At 39.5% G+C, this 13235-nt stretch overlaps 1 protein-coding gene across 4 annotated transcripts in view; it reads right to left on the bottom strand.

Moving 5' to 3' along the window:
- Window positions 1-510: 510 nt before the first annotated feature.
- The window catches only part of DENND1B (DENN domain containing 1B), a 324137-nt gene continuing 311412 nt past the window's right edge, over window positions 511-13235 (bottom strand). For 3 of the 4 annotated variants that reach the window (XM_040359884.1, XM_040359887.1, XM_040359886.1), the window contains 2 exons: window positions 11687-11912; window positions 511-3834 (listed from right to left, as the gene is read on the bottom strand). In XM_040359884.1, the coding sequence (XP_040215818.1) occupies window positions 3460-3834; window positions 11687-11912 (601 nt within the window). In that variant the 3' untranslated portion in view covers window positions 511-3459. The remainder of the gene's footprint in view (window positions 3835-11686; window positions 11913-13235) is intronic. The other variant, XM_040359885.1, reaches the window with a different exon arrangement.

Here is a 13235-nt window from a genome sequence, read left to right as displayed (position 1 = left end):
AATTAGGAGTCAAGTTTTGTGTGCTGTACAAAGATTAAAAAAAAATGCAGAAATGGATCTGGAACGTAAACTACCCAAGATAAAACAAGAGATTTTTGGCAACAATAAGTTACTAACTCTGCACAACAAAGGGCACAACTTACAAAACCTGGAGAGACAGAATTCAGCATGTTGCCCAGAATAATCAATCCGCTTCCATCTTTATTTTTTTTGGCTCAGACTAGTTGCCTGGGTAACACAGACCTTTTCCTGTTTACCAGTCTGCACCACAAATATAGATATATGGAACACTTTCTATTTTACTTTGCTTCATACCTTGGTGTCTGCAAAACAGCAAAGTGGTTGTGCATGTAATTTGGCTAAATTGTATATACAACCATGCCAACGGTGAGTTACTGTGCAAATTATTATAAAATAGTTGGGCCTACCTCCACGCTTTGTGGCACCCAGCATCAAACATTAGCCAGTTTAAATAATATTTAGTCTACAAACACATTGAACAAACAATTATTCTTATGTAAAACTTGAAAATCACAGGTTTTTTAATACATTTCACTTTCCATTGCAAAAATAAATTAACAGAATTGTAACAGTGTCATCAGAAATTCAATAGCAGGTTTTTCCTAAGATGACAGCAATGTGCCAGTCATATTACTCCCAACTGTGTTGTTTTGCAGAACAATCTGACTTTTCTCCCCAAATGGTTGTGGTTTTGCATAATTAAAGCCACAGAGGGCAGGGTCAGAGAAGGTCAAACATTTTCTTAAATATTGGAAGATGTGCAAATGTCCCATATTAACAGAAATAGGTTTAAAGCATAGATAGTAAAACAATGCTCCTACTTAGACAACAAACAAAAATGGAGCATATAATATTCCCTCATTAAAAGTTACAAAAAAAATAAAAATATTAACAAAAAATGCAACACTCAGTATCTCCCTAACAATTATCCAACATCCTACTGTTTCCAATACCACTTTTTCTCCCTTTGAGATGCAGAATGCCGATATACCTAGTGTGAAAACACTCCAGCCTGGAGCAGACTCTGATATGCAAATAAATACAGGCTTTTATCTCCCAAACATCTTCTGCATATGTAAATCTCCATAATATCACAGTGCACTGGCATTGCAAGTGTTACAGAATATAAGCTACGAATACCTATTTATAGGTAGTTATTTTTTTTTAATATATATACATCTGTCCCATAAAATATTTTCCAAATCATTTTAAAGCATGTTAAAGAAATTACGTACCATTTATAGCCCAAAAAAATTAAATAATGGTTACTGTGATATAACTAACAATGTTTCAAGTGTTTAGCGTACCATTTATGCTGCAATGTTATATGATACAATAAATATCTAATGTTGCATAGTTTTAGGAAACAGAGTAAAATATAATTGATTTTGTTGTGATAGAACACTTGTGGCTTTGTCTATGACTGGTCTGCCTGTTGTGGTAACTTATTGCACTTAAAGACCATCCAATGATGTACCAAAAACCCATTCCATCCAATAAATCATAGCAGGTAACATTCCTGCAAGTAGAAGCATTGTGAAGTAGGCTATTCTGGCCATCAAGCTGCTGAAAAACCACGTCCATATATCAAGGGAGCTAGAGGTTAGTGACAGCCAGAATTACTTATATATCCAACTTTAGTGAATATTAGAAATAGAAAAAAAGGCACTGTAAATGTGTTTGTTGATAGTTTCTATATAAATAAATTGGGCAAATTATAAGCTTGCTACTGATTAGATTAAATGTAAACCCAATAACTCATATACACTTTAACATGCCAAAGAAGCATCAAAAATAATTTAAAAAAAATATTGAAAACGGCAGCATTCATTAATATAGTACCTTGTGATCCCGCTATTATGGTCTTTATGCAAGCTCTTCCTGAGATAATGCTCTGTCCCAGTCTCGCAATTGTTCTCCTGTGTTGTCACCCTTTAACAAGCTCTCCCTATTTTAGACTACACGCAGCCGTGCCAACACTCACAGGTATGTTTCAAGGTTGCCACCAACAGAAAATCTACCATGGGAAATGTCATGCAGTCATCACTGGAATGCATGCACGGAAGATGAGAAGTGGCTACAAAGAGGCTGCAGGAGGTAAAGCAGCTCTGATATGCAGCAAAGGATAAAAAGCTATTTCTTTATAACAATTCTTTAGCAAATTAAAGTTTGGGGTTTACATGTACTTTTAGATGGCATCGCAATATGCAAAAGGCCACTAATAAATGAAGGTATGAACTGAAAGTAATATAGAAAATAGAGATTCTTCCTAATAAACGTAATCCACATTATAAATGCATTATTTAAGACAATGGAAAAAAAATAAAAACAAAATTGACTTTTCCATACTTGGTACCATTTAAAAAATCCTAATCCACATAGACCCTAGTCTTCAACAATATTTTTCTAAACAAAAAGAAAAAAAAGAAAAAGGTAGGCAATAAGGTCAACTACCATTGTTAATTTTCAGGTCTTGTTTTGCAAGTCTTCAGAGAAATATATTAGGAAAGTAACAATCTTTGGTAATGCCCTTGATTGTAGGGGCAGCTGTTCTATGTAAATTACTTTTAATTATCACACGTAAAAAAATCTGTTTATGGGATAAAAAATATTAATAATTTCAACATTGTCCAATGGGTACTTAAATAGCATCAACACTGGGGTTAGAGGGTTGTGGAACTGTTGTAGAAAAAATGCTCCAGAGAGCATCAAAGCATAATCACATTTCAGTAGAACATTTTTACTGGCAGGTATAATATTATGAAAATTTAAATTGAGCTCAAAGTTTTCTCAGCTTTACCTGAATTTTAAAAATACCATGCACAAAGAGGTCTCCCTACATGTTTGACCAACAGGTATAGCAGCAGGATTATTCTTCAGTATACTGGTTTGTCTTCGTAGGCAGACATATTATAAAATAATGGTGGCACTTCGGGTCCAGATATTACTTACGCAAGGATTATGGGTGAACTTGACCCGTCTGCATTAGTACATTTAGGGTCTGAAGGAGTTAATTTAAAGTAAGTGGAAAAGCCTTTAAAACACATCAAACACTCAACAAATACTGAATATAACCATAGAATGGTTAGCTTGCAAAAAACCACAGCAGACTTTGACTGAAATCCTTAAATGATAGTTGCATCCATGTTCATAAACACCACCTGTTGCCCAAGTTTAGGTACACTGCTTTAAAAATTCTTCCAAGTTATGTTTAAATACATGAATGAGAAAAAAAAAAAAAACTTAAATAAAGGAAAAGATGTAGAATCCTGCATGATATGGGTGGCAGAGATGCATGAAATTGCAGGACATTTAGTGATTCAGTAGTTAAATTGATTTTAAACGTTTATGTTTTAAGTTTTGCTGTTCTGCTAGCTTCTGGAATGCCTGAACCTCGAGTTGGAAGCAAGCAGACAGTACTGACATATGCGAGCACGACTAAGGTGGGTTCCTGTTTTGTAAATCTTGCAGTTGGGTCTCCTTTTCCCATTGCACCTGTCCAGTCAGGCTTTTCTGTGGAAGCTCATCATAAGGGATACCAACAACGTATCCTGGTTCTACCGCCCGATGGCAAAAGAGAGAAGTGGGGCGTTCTTGTGTGTCAGCGTCTGGAACACCAGTAAAAAGAAATGTGGGGAATTCTGACCTGCGTCTGTCACAGGCTTTAAAAGATGCCTCTTCCCTGCTTTGCTGTCGGGGTGGCAAGAGATGTTTTCTGTAAAGGACACTGTCATCTTGGCCAAAGTTCCAGTTTTCTCTAGCGCCTGCACTCCGTGAGCTCAAGTTGTCCTCGCTGGGGGTACCGGGTTTCTTCTGGTGGCGATACAAAAATACAGTATAAACAAACATGGAAGCACAAAGTGATGCCATATTTAGGTCACCTAACTGTGAAGCCCCATACACACCATCAGATTATCTGCAGATTTTTGTCTTCAGATTTACCAAAACCATGTAGTACAAGGGCCTGCCTGATTGCATACAAATTGAAACTCTGAAGGTTTGACCTCATATTATATGGTTTTGGTAAATCTGAAGACAAAAATCTGCAGATAATCTGATGGTGTGTATGGGGCCTCAGACTCATAATCAAGAAGTTCTTGAGGATGGATAATTTTTTGCTGCCTCCAATAATCAGGTTTTCCTTGTGATTACATGCACTACCCACACTATGACAGAAACATGAAAGAGAACTTAGTTGCAGGACAAACGGAACAGGTTTTTTTTGTAGTTTTTTTTTTTAAATCAAAGAGGTCTTTAATTAGAAAATACCAAGTATAAAAAATTGTAAAAAACAAGCATAGACAACCTTTTCTATTCCAGTAAACAACTGAGCAGATCTATAAACAACTCACAATTCTACAAAATCTGGTACATTAGCAGGTTGCAATTTCAGCCTACAGGGTTAAACATGACATCCCTCTTAGACCTACCCCATCCGCGCACCCAGATGGATAAATGGATATTGGGTATTTAATTTATAGGACCTGAATGTGACTGTATGTCCCATTTTACCACTTCCATATTACTAGGATTCTCTCAAAATACACTTATCCTATGGGACACTGCAACACCCTCATCAGAACAAGCTCCCTAGGTACTAGCCCGGGGACATTAAAGGGGTTGTAAAGGAAAACATTTTTTTTCATAATAAGCATCCTTTACCTGCAGACATTCCTCTTTTCACTTCCTCATTGTTCGTTTTTGCTCAGAAGTTGCTCTATTTCTTCTCTGTTCTGTTCACTTCCTGCTTGTCTGATTTTACTGACCACCGTGAAGGGAGGCTTTACTGCGGTGGTCAGTAACGTGCTCACCCTCTCCTGGGAACTACATCTGTGTGGCAGGACGCTCTCTACGTGTTAGAGACTTTAAGGAGGTGTGAATTACTGGGCGTGTCGCAATTCATACTGGGAAATGTAGTTCTTACATGAACGAGCGATGCAAACCAGGAAGTGAATGAGAGAACAGAAGCTAGAACGCCGTGGTGATATAGATGAAGGAATTTAATAGGTATTTACTCGGTTTTTTAACAGAATCATTACACTATTCTGTCTGTCTACCTTGCAGACATTAATTTTAGGCAAAAATAAAAATTTCCTTTACAACACCTTTAAGCCATGGGGACCAACATTTTTCATATTTATTAAATCGACCCCTATGCTGGTATATGTATTGCCCCAACAGGAGCGTGTTCCCCATACGAGTCACCCATGTTTGGGAGTCATGGACTTCCCGCCCATTAGAATGACCTTCCTGGTCTGAAATAAAGCCCTAGAGAATGCAACCCTAGTCACTTGCTCAGGCATCACTTCTTCAAAGGACTCAAAGTAAGCTATTAATAGGGCTTAATGGAACAGTCACCTGAAAAACTCTATTGAGCGTGGAGAGAACTTTACTCCAGGAGCGATGTAACTTTAGCCATTGGCAAAAGAAGATGAATAAGATCCCCAGATGTTCATCGTCATCTACCACACAGTGAGTTGGGGAGTTTTCCCATCTTGTGGAGTTTCACTGAGGTGTAATGCACTCTGAGCAAAATATACAATTGGACACCTTTTGTGAGACATTAAGGGGGCACATATTGGCTGACTGGAAAGCTTCCTCCCATTGATCCCCTGTCAAGGTTCCCACATCCTTCTCCCATTGTGACATTGCCTTGGTGGAGAAGGCCTTCAAATACTCCATTCAGAGCATGCGACAGCACTGGGATATAAAACCTTTTGTTTTGGTCGCAGACTGATGTAAATAGAATATGGGGGTAGGTGAAAGGGACCACTCTGTTGCTTCGCCCTGTGCCTTGACTGCATGGGATAACTGTAGATAGTAATAAAACATATAGTCAGGTAAAGGGAATTTACGTTGGAAGTCCACAAAGGACATCAATCTCCCATGTTGGAACACCTGGAAGAGACGAGTTATCTTCCATTCACGTCATCTGGGCCCCTGTTGGATTTTGATTAGTACAACCTAGGTATGATTTCCCCAAAGCATTAAAGAAAAAAACCTGTGTACAGCAGCCCCCCTCAGTCCCCTAATACTTACCTGAGCACCATTTTGATACAGCGATGTTGCACGAGAGACTTGGCTGTCTGGGACTCTTCTTCCCGATTGGCTGAGACACACAGTGGGTGCCATTGGCTCCCGTTGCCATCAAATTTAGTGAGCCAATAAGGAGAGAGAGGGGGCGGGCTGAATGGACACACAGAGCAGCAGTTTGGCTGCCCCCATAGCAAGCTGCTTGCTGTGGGGGCACTTGGCAGGAGGGAGGGGCCAGGAGCCCCGGTGAGGGATAATAGAAGAAGAGAATCTGGGCTGCTCTGTGCAAAACCACTGCACAAAGCAGGTAAGTATAACATGTTTTTTTTTTAAACTAAAAAACAAAACAAGACTTTAGTATCACTTTAAGAATGCTTTTAGAAATAGGCACGTTAATAGCTTATTTTTTTATCAATTAACAAAAACGGAAAATAAAGAAACAGAAGAGAAATCCGAATCAAATCAATATTTAGTGTGACAAACCGTTGCCTTCAAAACAGCATCAATTAACCACTTCAGCCCCGGAAGAATTAGCCCCCCTTCCTTACAAGGCCATTTTTTGTAATACGGCACTGTGTTGCTTTAACTGACAATTGCGCCCAAACTAAAATTGATGTCCTTTTTTCCCCACAAATAGAGCTTTCTTTTGGTGGTATTTGATCAACTCTGCTGTTTTTATTTTTTGCGCTATAAACAAAAAAGAGTGACAATTTTGAAAAACAAAACACAATATTTTGTACTTTTTGCTATAATAAATATCCCCAAAATAAAAAACAAAAAAAACACATTTTTTCATCAGTTCGAGCCGATATGTATTCTTCTGCATATTCCTGGTTAAAAGAAAAAAAAATGCAATAAGCATATATTGATTGTTTTGCGCAAAAGTTATAGCGTCTACAAAATAGGGGATATATTTATGGCATTTTTTTTTTTACTAGTAATGACGGCGATCTGCCATTTTGTATCTGGACTGAGACATTTCGGCGGACAAATCGGACACTTTAGACACTTTTTTGGGACCATTGACATTTATCCAGCGATTAGAGCTAAAAATAGTCACAGATTACTGTATAAATGTCACTGGCAGGGGTTAACACTAGGGGGCGATCAAGGGGTTAAGTGTGCTCCCTAGGTGTGTTTCTAACTGTGAGGGGATGTGACTGACTAGAGGAGGAGCCAGATCGTTGTCCCTACTTAGTAGGAACACATGATTTGTCTCTACTCCCCTGACAGAACCGGAATTTGTGTTTATAGACACAGATCCCTGTTCTGGCTCTGTCGGGAGCGATCGCGGGTGCCCGGCGGACATCGCGCCCTGCCAGACACGCGCATTGGCTCTGGGCACGCGTGCCTGCTATATAGATTTAAAGACCCGCCGTGCAATGATGGCGATTGGCACAACCGTGTACAACTGCAGCGGCTGGTGGACAAATCCTAAACTTAAAGCAGTGTTAACTAATTGACCTATGAAAGATTTTACCCCTTTATAACCAGGTCATTTTTTGCTATTTAGCACTGCGCTACTTTAACTACTTAGTTAAAGTAGCGCAGTGCTAAATAGCAAAAAATGACCTGGTTATAAAGGGGTAAAATCTTTCATAGGTCAATTAGTTAACACTGCTTTAAGTTTAGGATTTGTTTCTTGTGCTTCTATGAAAAACAAATAAAGAACATTTTCCAACTCGTTCACTCAAAAACAATTAACAAGTCACGTCTTTGAGACTTCTTTGCAATTGCACTGGGGAGATAAAATGATCACTGCACTTGACTTCTGTCAGCAGCGATCATATAACCAAAGGCCTAGGCCTCTGGTCAAGCAGCAAACAATGGAGAAAGCTCGGAGAACCATTTCCGCTAGAAATGTATCACGGTTCTTCTGTAACTATTTATCCACCGCAGAAAAATTGTGGTCATAAATTTTGGTCACCATTTGAGTATAAATGTATTTTACAACCTTTATTTTATCAAGGGGAAGACTGGGCTACAAGGATAAACCATGAGGTAGTATATATAGACAAATATAGGAAGAAATTCCAACTGGAGAAATCCCAGTACAACATAAAAAAAAAAAAGCCTGAACTTCATTCCAGAGGGATATTATTTGAATACATAAATACATGTCATAAAAAGCTTTGCTTTTATATTTGTATTTTGGATTCTGGCAATATAATATGCTCCCAATGTTGTCAGAATGTATCCCTGTGGGTATGTATTCTCTGCACATAAATAGCAATTATTCTGAAATTATTTTTAAGAACATTGTTTACTGTAAGCAAGTTTAGATTCATTCTACAAAAAACGCATACTTCAGCAATCTAACACACAAGTAGTTTATTTGCTAATTACTTAGTATTGCACTTATCTTTTTGATTTAAATCGTATCCAGCTTTGATGCAATTTGTGTAGTGACATTTTTGGTACCATGTTTTCACTTCTATTCATCTATTATCATGGCAGGAATCTTACCACCTTAACCACTTAATTCAAATGCAGACTATTGATAAGTTTTGCAGAGTTAGCATCAGAAAATATCACACAAATATTCACAACAAAATCAAATGCACTGAGGACCGGCTGGGCATGCTGGGAATATGTAGGAATGAATGAGGGGGGAGCTATGGGTTGCCTACCTTTGGTATAGATTTTTTCGTCCATACTCATTGATTCAGACTGGGCTGGCTGACATCACAATCCAAAGATTGAATGCAGAAAGAAACATCAATGCAACATTGATAATCAGAAAGAATGAGAAGGAATAACTCTGGAAATAACTAACTGAACACAAAACATGTTTTTATTTGTTTTGTAGCTGTTTCGAAAGCTCTGACCGTATGCTATACTGTATATAGTATTATGATAACAGGAGATGGAGATGTCACACTCTCCGCTATACCTGTAATTTAGGACAGGGACAAGGGGTTGTTTCTATTCCACAGGAAAGCAAATACCGTATATACTCGAGTATAAGCCGACCCGAATATAGGCCGAGGCACCTAATTTTACCACAAAAAAATGGGAAAACGTATTGACTCGAGTATAAGCCTAGGGTGTCCATCTGCATGCCTCACTGTGCCTCACCGTGTCCATGTGCATGCCTCACTGTGTCCATGTGCATGCCTCACTGTGTCCATGTGCATGCCTCACTGTGTCCATGTGCATGCCTCACTGTGTCCATGACTAGACTGACTTTAACATGGGAGTCTTTAGAAGTGGTGCCTGGCTTTGATACATCGGTGCTCCCCAGCCCTAGGTTCCCCAGACAACAAACTTTGCACACTTGTAGAGAAGCAAATGGGGCTACATGTGTGCCAAGTTCTGGGTCCAGGGGACCTACGGTCGGCCATTACCGTGTCCCCAAAGTACGGGAGATCAGGCGCAAAATGGTGACTCGAGTTTAAGCCGAGGGGGGCATTTTCAGCACAAAAAAATGTGCTGTGAAACTCGGCTTATACTCAAGTATATACGGTACTTGTTTTTACTGATCTGCTTACTTTACCCAGACAGCCTACCCATTAATAATAATTAGGGAGTGGGCAGTTAATCAATAGAGAGGTGCAAACATGAAAAATGCCATTTTGCATACATGTGCAATGACCACTACGCAGCATTGTGTACCTGAGCATGATAGTCCACAGTCCAGGCTTAATGGAAGGGAATCACCCTTTACATCATGGGCCTTGGGACTAAAGCCTCGTACACAATCTGATTTTCCGACGGAATTGTGTGTCAACAGCCTGTTTGTACGCTGCATCGGACAATTGTTGTCGGATTTTCAGTGGACAAATGTTGGATGGCAGGCTTTAAAATTTTCCGTGGACAACGGTCTGTTGACAGATTTTCTGATCCTGTGTACACAAGTCTATCAGACAAAAGTCCACAGTACAAACACTCATGCTCAGAAGCAATGCTCACCAAACACAACATTAGCAGAAGGTGCACAAAGGGTGGTGCTAAAGAGCTGAAAAAACACATAGTATGTCACTACATTCGTGTTTGTTGGTCAACAATTCTTTGCCGTTTGTATGCAAGACAAATTCCTGGGCAACACCCTTCGGTAAAAAGTCAGACGCTTTGTCAGCGGAAAACCTGATCGTGTGTACGAGGCTTAAAACTTTACTCCTAATAGACACGTTTACCACTGAAGACCAGTTACAGAGGAGAAAGCATGTTGAAAAGCATATATTTCCTTGTGTAGAAGCTCCTGTGATCTGGTTAACTTGAAGCGATACAGACAGTTATGGTTTATTTTATACTTTAACTACATAAAGTGGATTTACCTTTAAATCTCCTCTAGAGCCTCACTGCAGTCTGTAACTCCACTGAAGTTTACCTCTACAGTGTGTCTCAGCTGACACCAGGACAAGAAATGAGGAAACGGGATCACTGGCAAAAGTAACACAATGAAAACCTGACCGAGGTCCTAATCTTTCCCAGCTCTACTAAAATGTGTGTTTTTGTTGCTGTGCCTGGTCCCATTGATGAGCTTCCCTGAGACAGGAATTGAGAGGAAATATTCCTTTTTTTAACCACTTAAGCCCCAGACCATTTTGTTGCTAAATGATCGGGCCATTTTTTGCAATTCGGCACTGCGTCGCTTTAACTGACAATTGCGCGGTCGTGCGACGTGGCTCCCAAACAAAATTGACGTCCTTTTTCCCCCCACAAATAGAGCTTACTTTTGGTGGTATTTGATCACCTCTGTGGTTTTAATTGTTTGCTCTTTAAAGAAAAATAGAGCGACAGTTTGCTATAATAAATATCCCCAAAAAAATATATATAAAAAAAAAAAATTTTTCCCTCAGTTTAGCCCGATACGAATTCTTCTACACATTTTTGGTAAAAAAAATGGCAATAAGCATTTATTGATTGGTTTGCGCAAAAGTTATAGCGTCTACAAAATAGGGGATAGTTTTAAAGAATTGTTATTAATATTTGTTTTTTACTAGTAATGGCGGCGATCAGCGATTTTTAACGTGACTGAGACATTATGGCGGACACATTTTTGGGACCATTGTCATTTTTACAACGATCAGTGCTGTGAAAATGACACTGTCACAGTGAAGGAATTAACCACTAGGTGGCGCTGTAGGGGTTAAGTGTAACCTAGGGAGTGATTCTTACTGTCAGGGGACATGACTTTCTGTGACACGTCACTGATCGTTGTTCCCGATGACAGGGAACACGATCAGTGACATTGTCACTAGGCAGAACGGGGAGATGTTGTGTTTACACTAACATCTCCACGTTCTATCTTTCCGTGAGACGATCGCGGGTATGCCCACGGCGATCCAGTCCGCAGGACCCGTGTTCGGGCTTACGGAGATTGCGGCGCGCATGTCCACAACAACCGATTCTTAACGGGGACATATATATACGTCCTTCTGCCTGCCCGTGCCATTCTGCAGACGTATATCTGCGTGCGCTGAGCGGCAAGCGGTTAAACACAGACTATAATAAAAGGCTGATAGATTCTAACCCTTTCATTCTCTATCCAAAACTAAAAATGTTGGCTTAATGTTGGCTTTATATAGACAACTACATAGGAAAGCTTTGATAGAAAGTATTTACAGTAGCAGGATATCTTAGAAATCTGCTTTCACATCATACCGTACTTACAAGTTTACCAACATACCATAACTTTGTAGTCTAAATCCTCAACAGAGCGAAAAAAGTCCAGACTCTTGGCGGCTGTGAGCCGGGCTCCACCGGGGTCAGAACTGTGGGTGCTTAATGAGTCCAGAATTTCTCCCAGGAGATCCATCTCTCCCCCTGGACGTGAGGAAAGGCTTGCATCATCATATGACGCGTCACTGTCATACAAATATCCAGACGCTTCTTCACTGTCTTCCGATGACAATCTGAGGAGGCATATACAATGACTGACAAATGGAGGATAGAGCTTATGTACTGTGCTACAACAATTAGCTATTTTAGTGTTTTGTTTGCGTGGTGCTGAGCAGAGTAAAAGGACTATCAGGCTGTGGAAAACAACAGAAGGTTTACAAATAAATCTACCATGGTCCATTTTAATGGGACATGAAGTGCAGTTTGACCGCAAATGTAATGTGAGGTCAAATAGCTGAGGTGAGAGTACTTCTAGTGGTGGTTACACTTGCAGTAAATATTAGGAGTACTGATGGTGGAATAGTCTTAATTAAGTGGAATCTTTGGAGGACTTTTTGAAAACAATTACGGTATGTTTTTTTATGTGATTGTGTAAGGAAGACAAAAATAAATACAGAATAAAACAGTGGCAGTTGTTAAGGTGCTCCTTGTACACAAATTTCACCTTAATATCTGTGTTTATTTTCTACTTTTTCACCATTTTCAATGTTGGTATCTTGTCTACATTACTTATAACATTACTATAATACGTTCTGTATGGTATTGTACACAAATTTCTACTCAGTCTCCATATTCCTTTTAATTGTATTTATACCCATCTTCTTATTTGTTTACTTCAATCTTGTTAAAAGTAAATTTACAATAATAAATGTATGGAGAGAAAAATGCCAATTTAATTAATAGAAAAAAAAAAACACTTTAAAATTTTCTTCAAATCTAAAATGTATAGATGGTACCCAGTTATAAGTGTGGCTTTTCCCGTTTTATGCTTCCAGTCAGTTCTAGCAGTAAAAGAACACCTACATTTGTGCCACAACGGAAAAAAACAATAAGATTATTATATTAAAACGTCTCATAATAGTTCTCCAAGCTCAACAGGGCCTCTGGGAAAATTCCATATGGATTTAGGATAAGACCTGTGTCATATAGATCTCAACCAGGGTGACTTCTGGGCTCTTTAGGGGTGCCTTGGCAAAATGCCTAAAATTGACCAAAAATTTTCAACAAACCAGAGGGCATATCAAGCCTGCCTTTTTTGTTACACAAAGCCACTGGGTTTTAAAGCGGAGTTCCACCCAAAAGTGGAACTTCCGCTTTAAGCACTCCTCACCCCCTTACAAGCCACATTTGGCATGTCATTTTTTTGGGGGGGAAGTGGGGGCATCGGTAGGAATGGGACTTCCTGTCCCACTTCCTCCTTCCGCCCAGGGACCGCCGAGGCAGCGACTCCAATCGCTTTAGGCGGCCCCTCCCTTTAGGTGATCTCCTGGGACATGTGACAGGTCCCAGGAGATCGCCTGTCCACTCAGAGTGCAGCGCGACTCACGCATGCGCAG

Source organism: Rana temporaria, chromosome 7 (assembly GCF_905171775.1).
Source record: "Rana temporaria chromosome 7, aRanTem1.1, whole genome shotgun sequence".
Lineage (NCBI taxonomy): Eukaryota > Metazoa > Chordata > Amphibia > Anura > Ranidae > Rana > Rana temporaria.
The sequence above is the reverse complement of the archived record's forward strand: the minus strand, read 5'-3'. Positions and strand labels throughout refer to the sequence as shown.